General features: G+C 43.1%; 1 protein-coding gene across 1 annotated transcript in view; it reads right to left on the bottom strand.

Annotated features, from left to right (window-relative positions):
• LOC138666354 (oocyte zinc finger protein XlCOF8.4-like) overlaps positions 1-15,676 on the bottom strand; it is a 137,088-nt gene extending 121,412 nt beyond the window's left edge. The window contains exons 1-5 of the mRNA XM_069754582.1: positions 15,613-15,676; positions 15,100-15,144; positions 7,577-7,734; positions 7,016-7,195; positions 6,619-6,859 (exon numbers count right to left, since the gene is read on the bottom strand). Coding sequence (XP_069610683.1) covers positions 6,619-6,859; positions 7,016-7,195; positions 7,577-7,734; positions 15,100-15,144; positions 15,613-15,676 — 688 coding nt within the window. The remainder of the gene's footprint in view (positions 1-6,618; positions 6,860-7,015; positions 7,196-7,576; positions 7,735-15,099; positions 15,145-15,612) is intronic.
• Between the last annotated feature and the right edge of the window lie 219 nt (positions 15,677-15,895).

Below are 15,895 nucleotides of genomic sequence, written 5' to 3'. Positions count from 1 at the left end.
GTTGGTGTGTGGTGTGGTGTACGTCAGGTTGGTGTGTGGTGTACGTCAAGTTGGTGTGTGTGTGGTGTAATATACACCACACACACACCAACCAACCGGACGTACACTACACCACATGTACACTACCCACCAACCTGATGTGCACTACTCCACACTCGCCAACCTGACCCTACGTCAGGTTGGTGTGTGTGTTGTAATGTATGTCAGGTTGGTGTGTGGTGTACGTCAGGTTGGTGTATGTGGTGTAGTATACACCACACACACACCAACCAGACATACACTACACCACATGTACACTACCCACCAACCTAATGTACACTACTCCACACTCGCCAACCTGACCCTACGTCAAGTTGGTGTATGTGTGTGTTGTAGTGTATGTCCGGTTGGTGTGTGGTGGGGTGTACGTCAGGTTGGTGTGTGTGTGGTGTAGTATACACCACACACACACCAACCTGACGTACACTACACCACATCCTGATGTACACGACGTACACTACACACCAACCTGATGTACACTACTCCACACTCGCCAACCTAACCCTACGTCAGGTTGGTGTGTGTGTTGTAATGTATGTCAGGTTAGTGCGTGGTGTAGTGTACGTCAGGTTGGTGTGTGTGGTGTAGTATACACCACACACACACACTAACCTGACGTACACTACACACCAACCTGATGTACACTACTCCACACTCGCCAACCTGACCCTACGTCAGGTTGGTGTGTGTGTTGTAGTGTATGTCAGCTTGGTGTGTGGTGTGGTGTACATCAGGTTGGTGTGTGTGGTGCAGTATACACCACACACACCAACCTGACGTACACTACAACACACACACACCAACCTGATGTACACTATGTATGTCAAAGTCAAATGGCGCTCCTTCCCTTCTGAGCTCTGCTGTGCGCCCAAACAGTGGTTTACCCCCACATATGAGGTATCAGTGTACTCAGGAGAAATTGCTCAACACATTTTAGGATCCACTTTATCCTGTTGCCCATGTGAAAATGAAAAAAATTGAGGCTAAAAGAAAATTATTGTGAAAAAAAAGTACTTTTTCATTTTTACGGATCAATTTGTGAAGCACCTGGGGGTACAAAATTCTCACTATGCACCTAGATAAGTTCCTTGGGGTGTCCAGTTTCCAAAATGGGGTCACTTGTGGGGGTGCTCCAATGTTTAGGCACACAGAGGCTCTCCAGACGCGACATGGTGTCCAATAAAGATTGGAGCTAATTTTGTCATTCAAAAAGTCAAATGGCGCTCCTTCCCTTCCGAGCCCTGCCATGCGCCCAAACAGTGGTTCCCCCCCCATATATGGGGTATCAGCGTACTCAGGACAAATTGGACAACAAGTTTTGTGGTCCAGTTTCTCCTTTTACCCTTGGGAAAATAAAAAAATTGTTGCTAAAAGATCATTTTTGTGACTAAAAAGTGAAATGTTCATTTTTTCCTTCTATGTTGCTTCTGCTGCTGTGAAACACCTGAAGGGTAAATGAACTTCTTGAATGTGGTTTTGAGCACCTTGAGGGGTGCAGATTTTAGAATGGTGTCACTTTTGGGTATATTCAGCCATATAGACCCATCAAACTGACTTCAAATGTAAGGTGGTCCCTAAAAAAAATGGTTTTGTAAATTTTGTTGTAAAAATGAGAAATCGCTGATCAACTTTTAACCCTTATAACTTCCTAGCAAAAATAAAATTTGTTTCCAAAATTGTGCTGATGTAAAGTAGACATGTGGGAAATGTTATTTATTAACTATTTTGTGTCACATATCTCTCTGGTTTATCAGAATAAAAATTCAAAATTTGAAAATTGCGAAATTTTCAAAATTTTCGCCAAATTTCCAATTTTTTCACACATAAACACAAAAATTATCGACCTAAATTTACCACTATCATGAAGCCCAATATGTCACGAGAAAACAATCTCAGAATCGCTAGGATCCGTTGAAGCGTTCCCGAGTTATTACCTCATAAAGGGACACTGGTCAGAATTGCAAAAAATGGCAAGGTCTTTAAGGTCAAAATAGGCTGGGTCATGAAGGGGTTAACAGGGTCCATCTCGATAGTAGAAGGGGAAAAAATGAAACCCAAAAATGAAACCTTCTGAACTCCAAAGAGACACTTTGACCCCTTCACAAACAAAGAATTTGCATGAAGGACCTGGAACACCATTCTGACCTGCTTCACGTGAGACTCCCAATCATCCGAGAAGACCAAAATATCATCCAAATATACAATCAGGAATTTATCCAGGTACTCTCGGAAGATGTCATACATAAAGGACTGAAATACTGATGGAGCATTGGAAAGCCCGAATGGCATAACCAGGTACTCAAAATGGCCCTCGGGCGTATTAAATGCTGTTTTCCATTCATCGCCCTGTTTAATACGCACAAGATTATACGCACCACGAAGATCTATCTTGGTGAACCAACTAGCCCCCTTAATCCGAGCAAATAAATCAGACAGCAGCGGCAAAGGGTACTGAAATTTGACTGTGATCTTATTAAGAAGGCGGTAATCAATTCAAGGTCTTAAAGAACCATCCTTCTTGGCCACAAAAAAGAACCCTGCTCCCAATGGTGACGACGACGGGCGAATATGACCCTTCTCCAAGGATTCCTTTACATAACTCCGCATAGCGGCGTGCTCTGGCACAGATAAATTGAACAGTCGGCCCTTAGAAAACTTACTACCAGGAATCAAATTGATAGCACAATCACAATCCCTATGAGGAGGTAGGGCACTGGATTTGGGCTCATCAAATACATCCCGGTAATCCGACAAAAACTCCGGGACTTCAGAAGGGGTGGATGACGAAATAGACAAAAATGGAACATCACCATGTACTCCCTGACAACCCCAGCTGGACACAGACATAGATTTCCAATCCAATACTGGATTATGGACCTGTAGCCATGGCAACCCCAAAACGACCACATCATGCAGATTATGCAACACCAAAAAGCGAATATCCTCCTGATGTGCAGGAGCCATGCACATGGTCAATTGGGTCCAGTACTGAGGCTTATTCTTGGCCAAAGGCATAGCATCAATTCCTCTCAATGGAATAGGATACTGCAAGGGCTCCAAGAAAAAACCACAGCGCCTAGCAAACTTCATGTCCATCAAATTCAGGGCAGCGCCTGAATCCACAAATACCATAACAGAATAGGTTGACAAAGAGCAGATCAGAGTAACGGACAAAAGAAATTTCGACTGTACCGTACCAATGGTGGCAGACCTAGCGAAACGCTTAGTGCGCTTAGGACAATCGGAGATAGTATGAGTGGAATCACCACAGTAAAAACACAGCCCATTCCGACGTCTGTGTTCTTGCCGTTCAGCTCTGGTCAAAGTCCTATCACATTGCATAGGCTCTGGTCTATGCTCAGATAATACCGCCAAATGGTGCACAGCTTTACGCTCACGTAAGCGTCGATCGATCTGAATGGCCAAAGACATAGACTCATTCAGACCAGCAGGCATGGGAAATCCCACCATGACATTCTTAAGGGCTTCAGAGAGACCCTTTCTGAAAATTGCTGCCAGGGCACATTCATTCCACTGAGTACAGACCACTTCCTAAACTTCTGACAATATATCTCTACCTCATCCTGACCCTGACACAGAGCCAGCAAGATTTTCTCTGCCTGATCCACTGAATTAGGTTCATCATAAAGCAATCCGAGCGCCAGAAAAAACGCATCAACATCACGCAATGCCGGATCTCCTGGCGCAAGGGAAAATGCCCAGTCTTGAGGGTCGCCACGTAACAAAGACTTAATGATTTTCACTTGTTGAACAGGGTCACCTGAGGAGCGAGGTTTCAAAGCAAGAAACAATTTACAATTATTTTTGAAATTCAGAAACTTAGATCTATCCCCAAAAAACAAATCAGGAATTCGAATCCTAGGCTCTAACATTGGATTCTGAACCACAAAATCTTGAATGTTTTGTACCCTTGCAGTGAGATTATCCATACAAGAGGACAGACCTTGAATGTCCATATCTACACCTGTATCCTGAACCACCCAGAGGTAAAGGGGAAAAGAGAGACAAAACACACTGCAAAGAAAAAAAAATGGTCTCAGAACTTCTCTTATCCCTCTATTGAGATGCATTAGTACTTTGGGCCACCTGTACTGTTATGACCTGGTGGTCAGGACAATAATGGACCTGGTGGTTAAGAGCACATGGAATGACCTGATAGTTACTAATAATATAGGACGAGCTCTGAGACGTGGGAACTCTGCTGACCGCAATCCCTAATCCTATCACACACACTAGAAATAGCCGTGGATTGCTCCTAACGCTCCCTATGCAACTCGACACAGCCTAAGGAACTAGCTAGCCCTAAAGATAGAAAAATAAAGCCTACCTTGCCTCAGAGAAATTCCCCAAAGGAAAAGGCAGCCCCTCACATATAATGACTGTGAGTAAAGATGAAAATTACAAACACAGAGATGAAATAGATTTAGCAAAGTGAGGCCCGACTTACTGAACAGACAGAGGATAGGAAAGGTAGCTTTGCGGTCAGCACAAAACACTACAAAAAGACCACGCAGAGGGCGCAAAAAGACCCTCCGCACCGACTCACGGTGCGAAGGCGCTCCCTCTGCGTCCCAGAGCTTCCAGCAAGCAAGACAACAATCAAAATAGCAAGCTGGACAGAAAAATAGCAAACCAGAGAAAAACAAGCAGGAACTTAGCTTCTGCTGGGAAGACAGGACACAAGAACGATCCAGGAGTGAACTAGACCAATACTGGAACATTGACAGGTGGCATGGAGCAATGATCTAGGTGGAGTTAAATATAGCAGCCAACTAACGAATTAACCTCGTCACCTGTGGAAGGAACCTCAGAAGCCGCAGCCCCACTCACAACCACAAGAGGAAGCCCATGGACAGAACCAGCCGAAGTACCATTCATGACCACAGGAGGGAGCTTGACAACAGAATTCACAACAGTCACCTCTGCTTCTGAGGATAAGTTTATCCGAGTCACCAGCCTCAGAAATCGCAGGTTAACAGCAGCTCAGATTAGAGACCAGGTCAATGCCACACAGAGTTCTAGCAGCAGACACATCTCTACAACAACTGTTAAGAGGAGACTTTGTGCAGCAGGCCTTCATGGTAAAGTAGCTGCTAGGAAACCACTGCTAAGGACAGCCAACAAGCAGAAGAGACTTGTTTGGGCTAAAGATTGCAAGGCATGGACATTAGACCAGTGGAAATCTGTGCTTTGGTCTGATGAGTCCAAATTTGAGATGTTTGGTTCCAACCACCGTGTCTTTTTGCAACGCAGAAAAGGTGAACGGATGGACTCTACATGCCTGGTTCCCACCGTGAAGCATGGAGGAGGAGGTGTGATGGTGCTTTGCTGGTGACACTATTGGGGATTTATTCAAAATTGAAGGCATACTGAAACTGCATAGCTATCACAGTATCTTGCAGCAACATGCTATTTCATCTGGTTTGCGTTTAGTTGGACCATCATTTATTTTTCAACAGGACAATGACCTCAAACACACCTCCAGGCTGTGTAAGGGCTATTTGACTTAGAAGGAGAGTGATGGGGTGCTATGCCAGATGACCTGACCTCCACAGTCACCAGGCCTGAACCCAATTGAGATGGTTTGGGGTGAGCTGGACCGCAGAGTGAAGGCAAAAGGGCCAACAAGTGCTAAGCATCTCTGGGAACTCCTTCAAGATTGTTGGAAGACCATTACCAGTGACTACCACTTGAAGCTCATCAAAAGAATGCCAAGAGTGTGCAAAGCAGTCATCAAAGCAAAAGGTGGCTTCTTTGACAAACCTAGAATATAAGACATATTTTCAGTTGTTTCACAATTTTTTGTTAAGTATATAATTCCACATGTGTTAATTCACACTGAAGGCATGAAAACTATAAATGTACAATTTTCAGTCATGAAAATACAGAAAAATCTTTAAATGAGAAGGTGTGTCCAAACTTTTGGTCTGTACTGTAGGTCAATATTAAATAGTCTCCTGATGCGTTGCCTTTGGTGACGACGATGAAACCCGTAGAAATGAGAGGCTTGGAGAGTGAGTGTGTATACGTCACCTCACCCTATATACTGAGATGTGGGGTACATGTTTTTTCTATTATTACCTACTGACTAACCTTCAGGGGGTGAATTATCGGTATAGTTTTACATTTGGAATGAATAAAGTTCAGTTTCATCCTTTTGTCAGCAAACATGAGGAATGACAAGAGACAACCCATTTCAGAAGATTCAATTTTGGTTAAAACTTTTCCAACATTATGAACATAAAAAAGGCTTCTCCCCTATGTGACGTCTCTGATGTTTATTAACAGATGATTTCCAAATAAAATATTTCCCACATTAAGAAAATGAAAAAGGCTTCTCTCCTGTATGACTGCTCTGATGTCTAACAAGGAGCACTTTCCATTTAAAACATTTCCCACATTCTGAACAGGAAAAAGGCTTCTCCCCTGTGTGAGTTCTCTCATGTGTAACAAGATTTGAATTCTGAGTAAAACATTTCTCACATTTTGAACATGAGAATGGCTTCTCACCTGTGTGAGTTCTCTGGTGTGTAACAAGATTCCCTTTATGCTTAAAACATTTTCCACATTCTGAACAGGAAAAAGGCTGCTCGCCTGTGTGACTTTTACAGTGAATAACCAAATCTGATTTCTGGATAAAACATTTCTCACATTCTAAACAGGAAAAAGGCTTCTCCCCTGTGTGAGATCTCTGGTGACTAATAAGATGCCATTTCTGGTTAAAACATTTCCCACATTCTGAACAGGAAAAAGGCTTCTCTGCTGCGTGAGTTCTCTCATGTGTAACAAGATTTGAATTCTGAGTAAAACATTTCTCACATTTTGAACATGAGAAAGGCTTCTCACCTGTGTGAGTTCTCTGGTGTGTAACAAGATTCCATTTATGCTTAAAACATTTTCCACATTCTGAACAGGAAAAAGGCTGCTCCCCTGTGTGAGTTCTACAGTGAATAACCAAATCTGATTTCTGGATAAAACATTTCTCACATTCTGAACAGGAAAAAGGCTTCTCCCCTGTGTGAGATCTCTGGTGACTAATAAGATGCCATTTCTGGTTAAAACATTTCCCACATTCTGAACAGGAAAAATGCTTCTCTGCTGCGTGAGTTCTCTCATGTGTAACAAGATTTGAATTCTGAGTAAAACATTTCTCACATTTTGAACATGAGAAAGGCTTCTCACCTGTGTGAGTTCTCTGGTGTGTAACAAGATTCCATTTATGCTTAAAACATTTTCCACATTCTGAACAGGAAAAAGGCTGCTCCCCTGTGTGAGTTCTACAGTGAATAACCAAATCTGATTTCTGGATAAAACATTTCCCACATTCTGAACATGAAAAAGGCTTCTCCCCTGTGTGAGTTCTTTGGTGTGTAACAAAATGTGATTTGTTGTTAAAACATTTCCCACATTCTGAACATGAAAATGACTTCTTTGCTTTAGGAGCAGTTTGATTTTTAATGCCTCTTTTGTGACTTTGATTTTCTTTAGTAGTCAGTAATGAATCAGAAGATGGGACCGGTTTCATAGGATCGGATGACAGATCTTTGCTGTGAATGGATGATGATATATCTGGAGTAATGGCATTCACTTCAGTTGTATCTTGTGGCATCTCAAAATCATCAGATTTAAAAATTGAAGATGTCAGCTGTCCTTCTAATCTCCTTGCACAGTCATCTGCTAAGATAAAAAAAAACCATTTTTTTTAATAAAACATCCTTGAGTTTTATATTTTTGAACATTTCTACTTAAACGGTCCATAAAAATGGCAAGCTATGAAAAATACTTTAATTATTTACCAAGACAATAACAGTTCACAGTCTAATAGAAAACCTTGTTGGATGAACCAGTAGTGTGTGGTGTTCAACTGTTCATTCTGCCTCCCGAATATCGAATAAAAAGAAACCAAACAATGCTATGTAGGCGAAAATAATACCAATTCTCATCTTACAAAAAACAAGTCCCCACTCAGGTCCATCATCTGTCAATGGAAAAACAGAGGTTCCCACACTATTAGTAGCTCAAAGGCTGTTGACAAGCAAGAAAGTTTCTATAAACCAATCCAGCAAAATCCGCTCTCACTTCTGAGTCTTGCAGTGTGCTCAAACAACATTTAGGATCCCTGTATTTAGCAATATTATATAGTGAGAAGAATCCACTTAATTTGCAGAGTGTGTCTCCTGGAGCACAATCTGGGCACTATGTGCTGGGTAATAAAATGGCAAATGTGTAATTTTCACTCTCCAACATCCACTGCGTGTTAATTTCCACAAAGTGCCTGTGGAGTCAAAATATTCATTCCGCGTACACACGTGGTCTAAATTGTTAGTACCCCCTTTTTAATGACAGAAAAACCCACAATGGTCACAGAAATAACTTGAATCTGACAAAAGTAATAATAAATTAAAAAATCGATGAAAATGAACAAATGAAAATCAGACATTGCTTTTCAACCATGCTTCCACAGAATTTAAAAATAAATAAAACTCAGGAAATAGGCTTGGACAGAAATGATACCCTTAACTTAACTGCTTCATGACCGTCAATGGTAGATAAACTTAAGCGCTGCACAAAGCCCTGCTAGCGCCGACCTTTAGCTACCGTTTGTCTACGGTCGGCGGTTTTGTGCTCATCGGGACCCTCATGTACCTTATAACGAAGGTATCACTAGGAAAGTTTGTTGTAGCAATTCACTTTCCTGGGCGATCTGCCTCATAAAAACGCTGTTTCTCCTCAGATCTCCTGTCAATGATTGACTAGAGGAGAAACAGTGTTAGATGTGCTGCTAGCAACAGCTGTGTCAGTCAGCGATCTTGTTATAAAGTAAAAAAAAACAGATGGCAGGTTAGGGTTAGTGCTATAGTTAGGGTTTAATCTAAAGTTAGGGTTAGGCTAAAGAATTAGGCTTTTCTCAATTTTCTCCCCAATAATTTGGTCACGTCAGTCACGTCAGTATTATAGCGCAGAGGAGGCTTAGGCACTTTTATGTTCTGACAGTGAATAAAGTGCAGTGCCAGATGGCGATGTGGATTTCAAGGGCTTAGTAGCAGCGACAATGATAGCTAAGAAATGAGCAGTAATTCTGGTCAATCCTCACACACAAGGACCAGTGCAACAAGAAGAACAAATAGCACTTCTGGGGAAATGTCTGCAACTCAGGGAACAATGCCCAGTACTAGCGCTGTCCCTAGTGCTCGTGAATTGGCGCACACCAATGTCCAAGGGGCTTTGCCTCTTGATGTAGAATTTCCCAGATAGGAGGCTTCAGATTCGGCTACTCCATTCATCCCTAATTTTAATGCCATTGCTGGTATAAATGTGGAGGTGGAAAATTTTGGACCAATCAATTTTTTAAAACTTGTTTTTGACAGATCACTTGCTAGAGCATATTGTCCTACAAACAAATTTGTATCCCAATTCATCAGCTAGAATCCATGGTGATCATGGTAATACGGCCGGACTGCACAACCGATAAAGCAGCCACAGCCGGTGACTGAGAAGAATCTGTGACTTCTCTGCATTTAGTGGTTACTACTCACCTGGGTAGCCATATGTGGGAATCTCCTCTTCACACCGCTCATTCCCCCTCACATATGTCTCTGTAGTATTAATATGGGTCAGATCTTCACCCTGAAACAAATATTGTAAAAGTCATCGACAGATAGAGAAGTCACATCTATGATCAGCTCTAATCCTGCCATCTCCACCGTTCTCATTACACAAGTATAAAACATATAATACTGGTGGATAAAACAAGACCGAGCACAAGACCTTCACCGGCGTCTACACATCATAGGGGAGATCTCCTGACACCTTCTCTCCATCTACCTGATGATCCTGAGGAGCACTGGGATCTTCTTGCTTGCAGTCTTGTGGAAGAAGAGGACGGGGACATTTCTCTGGTGTTGTCCTCTTACTGGATAGATCTGGAGGAAACACATACAGGGAGTGAATTCATTCTTTACATACAGATAATTATAGGCCGTGTGTATTTAATCCTGTCTATTACCTGGAGATGTGAGGGGCTGGGGAACCTCCATTATGACGTTCTTGTACAGATCTCTGTGTCCTTCTAAATACTCCCACTCCTCCATGGAGAAATAGACAGCGACATCCTGACACCTTATAGGAACCTGACACATACAATGATACCGTCATCCCCCCGATCCCTTCATAGCGTTACTGTATAATGTCCCAGCATTCCCAGCAGTGTCACCTCTCCAGTCAGCAGCTCAATCATCTTGTAGGTGAGTTCTAGGATCTTCTGGTCATTGATGTCCTCATGGATCAGGGGGTGAGGTGGAGGCCCCGTGATTGGGCTCAGGGGTCTTCCCCATCCCTTAGACACAGGGTCCTGACAGCGATCACTAGAGGTCTTCTTCACCACTGTGTAATCCTGGTAATGGAGAGACACATTAATAAATCTCACTACAGACATTTCCAGAGTCCTCACCTCTCCAGTTCTGTCCATCTGTTATTCCCATAGATAAGAATGATGTAATGTGACGTCATCAGAATCTCTCACCTCTCCAGTAAGCCGGAAGAGGATCTCTAGGGTGAGGTGTAATATCCTCTCCACCATCTTGTCTCTGTCCATATCCATCTTTGATGGGTAAATCAGGAAAATTTTCTTTTGTAGAAGATCTTCACTGAGAGGACCGATATTGTAGAGACCTGAATGAGAAGATGAGCCGATGTAACATCATATGAATCCTGTGTAATAATACAATTACTGGGGACAATAAGGGAAACATATGAGATTTATTATTTTACAGTATTTAGTTTCCTTCTTTACATTTACTAATAAATCCTATATATTTAGGCCACAGACAACAAGCAGTTTCCTCCTCGGAGTCGGCAGCTGAATACGTTTCTCATAGACTCATCTTCCAGAACGCTAATTCTCGTCTCATTTACCGACCCTGGAATCGGCATTAGCAATACTGCAGGAAATATTCATTTCATGCGACATGAGAAATAACTACTTCATGATGAGGACGACATCTTCATCTACTACGGCTCTAGAAACATATTTGGCCAGAGTCGGTCACTGACTCCATCACCACCGGCCTCTATATGAAGGTTTCCCGTCTTCCCCGCACTGTAATCTTCTATCACGTTAGATCTCAGCTCTGATTCACACACAGAAGTTTTAGGCTTTTTTGTTTCCACAATAAACGCGGACAGAAATTATCTGATCCCAAAGTCTCCATGTACAGTGACTTATGGGGTTTATTTCTGGCCTTAGGCTTTCCTATATTATAGGAAAAACACCAGAAAAAAAAAACAGATATTGAAATGTTTCTAAAGAAAATTGGCTCCAACAATTCTTGTAAATAGAAAAAAACAAGGAAAAAGCAGAAGACACATTTTATAATTTTTAACATGTTAAACCTTTATTAAAAAGAAATTAATCTTTTTGTGCCCCAGAACATAGATGTGCACCGCAGGGACGGCACAGATGAGGCTTCAATAAAAACCCTGGCAGTTTAACCACTTGCTGCTGTGAAAAGCAAACATGACATCTAAAGGTACCGTCACACATAACGATATCGTTAACGATATCGTTGCTTTTTGTGACGTAGCAACGATATCGTTAAGGAAATCGTTATGTGTGACAGCGACCAACGATCAGGCCCCTGCTGGGAGATCGTTGGTCGCTGAGGAAAGTCCAGCACTTTATTTCGTCGCTGGACTCCCGCTGTCATCGCTGGATCGGCATGTGTGACGCCAATCCAGCGATGTCTTCACTGGTAACCAGGGTAAACATCGGGTTACTAAGCGCAGGGCCGTGCTTAGTAACCCGATGTTTACCCTGGTTACCAACGTAAACGTTAAAAAAACAAACACTACATACTTACCTTCTGTGTCTGTCCCCACGCGCTGTGCTTCTCTGCACTGGCTGTGAGCGCCGGCCAGCCGTAAAGCACAGCGGTGACGTCACCGCTCTGCTTTCCGGCTCACCGGCGCTGACAGTGCAGAGGAAAGCAGAGCGCCGGAGGACAGACACGGAAGCTAAGTATGTAGTGTTTGTTTTTTTTACGTTTACGCTGGTAACCAGGGTAAACATCGGGTTACTAAGCGCTGCCCTGCGCTTAGTAACCCGATGTTTACCCTGGTTACCAGGGGACTTCGGGATCGTTGGTCGCTGGAGAGCTGTCTGTGTGACAGCTCTCCAGCGACCAAACAGCGACGCTGCAGCGATCGACATCGTTGTCGGTATCGCTGCAGCGTCGCTTAGTGTGATGGTACCCTAAGAAGGTGACAGTTTGGCTGAATGCCCCCCGCCCCCAAGTACTGGATAGAATGGGGCGGCCTAGTTATTACGGTACTTACATGCCTAATAATGGTGTCTGGGCTGCAATGTATGAAGGTCTATTAGGCCAGAGGCAGTGTCCAATAAGTTACCTTTTACCGCCCCCATACACATTAGACTAAAGTTCCATGTAATCACTGATTTCGGGGGTTTGGGCGACTATATAATGTATTTGGGGGCCTCCCGACAGATGATGCCAAGGCAGAGAAGGATCTGACATCCTGAATTTCAGAGGATAATCCGTTTGTTCTTCCTGTAGATAATCCTCCGCTAGAGGAGTCTGGAGGCGACTCTCTCATACAGACCCCAGGAAAGCTGGAATATTTGTGTGTATGGGGGAGTCGGGAGAGATGGCCGTCTGCCAAATGACCGTTCAGCCAACTCTTATCTCATGTGTATGGGGCCGTTAGTATTACACTGACAGCAGTGATGATACACGGCACTACAGTAGTACAGGGCATCACCGGAGCCATCAGAGGCTTGTATGTTGTATGATCGCACTGATCAGAGGGGTTTATCAAAGGGTTAAAGTGAAAAACATCATAGATTCACCAACAAGAAATATCCATCACTATATGGAAAGCAGAGTCACTGCACAATGTTAGTTAAATCTCGTCCATAACTACTTTATTATACTCTATTATCCTGTACACAGTGGAGGAGATAGAAATCACAGGTCCGACAGCAACAGCTGGAATTGGACCCTCCAATGGAAAAAAAAATTATATATATATATATATATATACTGTATATATATAAAGCTGAGTGTATATGTGTGTGTGTGTGTGTGTGTCAAGCGACGCCCATTCCACATAGCAACCAATCACTAAGCATCTTTCATTTCAACACAACTGTTTAAAAGAAGCTGAGCTGTGATTGGTTGTTATGAGCAACAGTTTTTCCCACTCCACAACACCTCAGCAGACACTGACCGGGTGGGAGAAATCTAGCATCCCCGGGAACATAAGCTCCAGCCATTGTCACACAGAAGACCAAACTTTTGTAGTTCTGATATAATATTTGGTATACTAGTTATAGGGGAAGTAATATATAAAAGGATGTCGTCGGCAAAAAGTGCCAACTTGTGCTCCTCCGATCTTAGTTTAACTCCCCTGATAGAGGGATTATTACGTATGGCGGTGGCCAGATATTCCATCGACAAGATGTACAAGAGTGGGGAAAGCGGGCACCCCTGCCTCGTACCATTCCTGATTGCAAATGCGTCCGAAAGGGCGCTAGGCGAGGCATACAGGGCCTTAATTCTATGTAGCATATTTTCTCCCAGACCAATCCCCCTCAAGGCCTGAAATAAAAACTCTGTTGAAGGCTTTTTCAGCATCAATCGACAGGATGCACATGGGATCTCACACCCCCCCCCCCCCCTTACCCTCCCGCCCGGTCTATTAAAGAGATGGTCGATATGGTGTTATCCCGCGCCTCCTTACCCGGGACAAAGCCCACCTGATCCTGATTTATCACACCCGGAAGTAGAGGGCTCAATCTATTTGCAATCATTTTTGCATAAATTTTAACGTCTAAATTTATCAGGGATATTGGGCGATAGTTGTTACACAACGAGGGATCCTTATCCGGTTTTGGTAAGACCGTGATGTGGGCGGCTAAAGCCCAAGGAGGAAAGGAACCGCCGGAGGAAATAGAATTGCGATGTGGAGAATAATTTATAAAAACCTGCTGAATACCCGTCTGGACCTGGACTTTTCCCGTTTCAGGCCTTTAATAGTTTCCAACACCTCCTCCAATGTAAATTCCCTTTCCAGATCCAGTACCTTATCTTCCGATAGGAGGGGTATACTATTCTGTTGTAGATATGTGTTGATTTTGTTATGGAGTGAAGATGTAGACATACCTTTGTAGTGTCCAGCTATGTTGTATAGGTCTTTATAACAGTCACTGAAGCCCGAAAGAATGTCCCTGGTATTGTGCACCTTCTCCCCTCTCCTGTTTTTAATAAAGGGAATAAATGTGTTTGGACCACATGGGTTAATATATCTAGCCAAAATCTTGCCGCTTTTATTTCCAAATTGACAAAAGCGGTTTCTGAGCCTTTCCCTGAGGTATCGTGATTTTTGATCCAATAAGGCAAGCAACTTTTGCCTTGTAGATAGGTGTGCAAACGTAACATCCTTAAGGTCTCTTTTATGTTGTGTTTCTTAATTTATGAATTTGGTCTGATAGATTAATTATTTCCGCAACCCTCTCCCTCTTCAGGCGCGCACCATGTGAAATGAGAACGCCCCGTATTACGCTTTTTAGGGCCTCCCATTTCATAGGAGGAGATGTGGTATCCCCCTCGTGGTCTGTTACAAAGTTGGAAATCGTTTTCACTACATCGGCTTTGCATAGTGTATCGATGTCTGCTTTTGTAATGGTGACTGCTTCCTGCTCTAGGTGGTTGCTGTGTTTCATTCTCAGATATTGCAGCCACATTGCACTGGTGTTGTGTTTTTTACACTTTGGATGGTTCTTTGGAGAACAAGGCATTTATCTTCTTGGCCTCAGCTTCTCTAATGTATCTCCCTAGTCTTGCAGCGAGTGCTGTGAGCCTTTGTTTAGCAGTCTCTTCAGTTGGGGTCAGGATTTGTACTTGTCCAGCTTGGTCTTATTCTTGATCTTTGCACACTTCTGTATTTCTGATAGTTGTCGGACTTCCCTTCATGACACCTTGATCTTTGTCAACAGTCTTCTTTTCCAAGGGGAGCACGTACTTCTGTTGTTCTTGCTGGTTGTATAGCCAAGCATTTCCATGATTGCTGAGGCAGTAGCATAGATCAGGTTATTAGTTTGAGTTATGGTGGTGGTAGGCATTGATGCAAGTGCTGCTCTATTGGCATCCGCTAGCATACTGTATGGTGGTGTTTCTTTGCTGAGCCTTGGCAGTTGATGTCTGGTATTGATGGCATTTAGTTTATCTAAGATCTTCTGTTTCAGTTTTTCAGACCAGCTGCAGTGCTCTCTAGTTGCAGGGTTGGATCAGGAACTTCAGGGGGTTGCACACGTTGTTCTTCCAGGTCTTCATGTGGGGTGGATCTGCAGTGCAGTTGATCCATCTCAAGTTGTGATAATAGCTTTCTCTTTATGATATTGAGATGTTGGGTGACTAGTTGTTTCTCAGTTAGTGGACATACAGGTCTTTTATCCATCCAGAGTTTCCTCATATGCTTCATATATTCTCTTCCATTTGGTCTGCTGTTACAGTATTATTTCATCAGATCTCTTACCTTGTCCATGTATGGTTTGGTCCAGTAGCCCATTTGTCATCAGATTGTCCTGGTTCTCCAACATCTGACGCGGACCTTGTTAATCCAGGCGACGTCTAAGCCAGCATGACTCTCTTTGCTCGTGACACTCTCATGTTTATTGAGGTAGGCACCATAGTGTTATGGACCACTACTGGTACATTATGTCCAACAGGGTAGAGCCAAGATTTGAACCCCAGTCTCCCACATTGGTGGCTGTGATTTTACTTAACGCGGCACATGTATTGCCGGCTTCTATTATATC

This window comes from Ranitomeya imitator, chromosome 2, assembly GCF_032444005.1.
Source record: "Ranitomeya imitator isolate aRanImi1 chromosome 2, aRanImi1.pri, whole genome shotgun sequence".
In the NCBI taxonomy this organism is placed as follows: Eukaryota; Metazoa; Chordata; class Amphibia; order Anura; family Dendrobatidae; genus Ranitomeya; species Ranitomeya imitator.
This window is presented reverse-complemented; position numbering and strand designations above follow the sequence as displayed.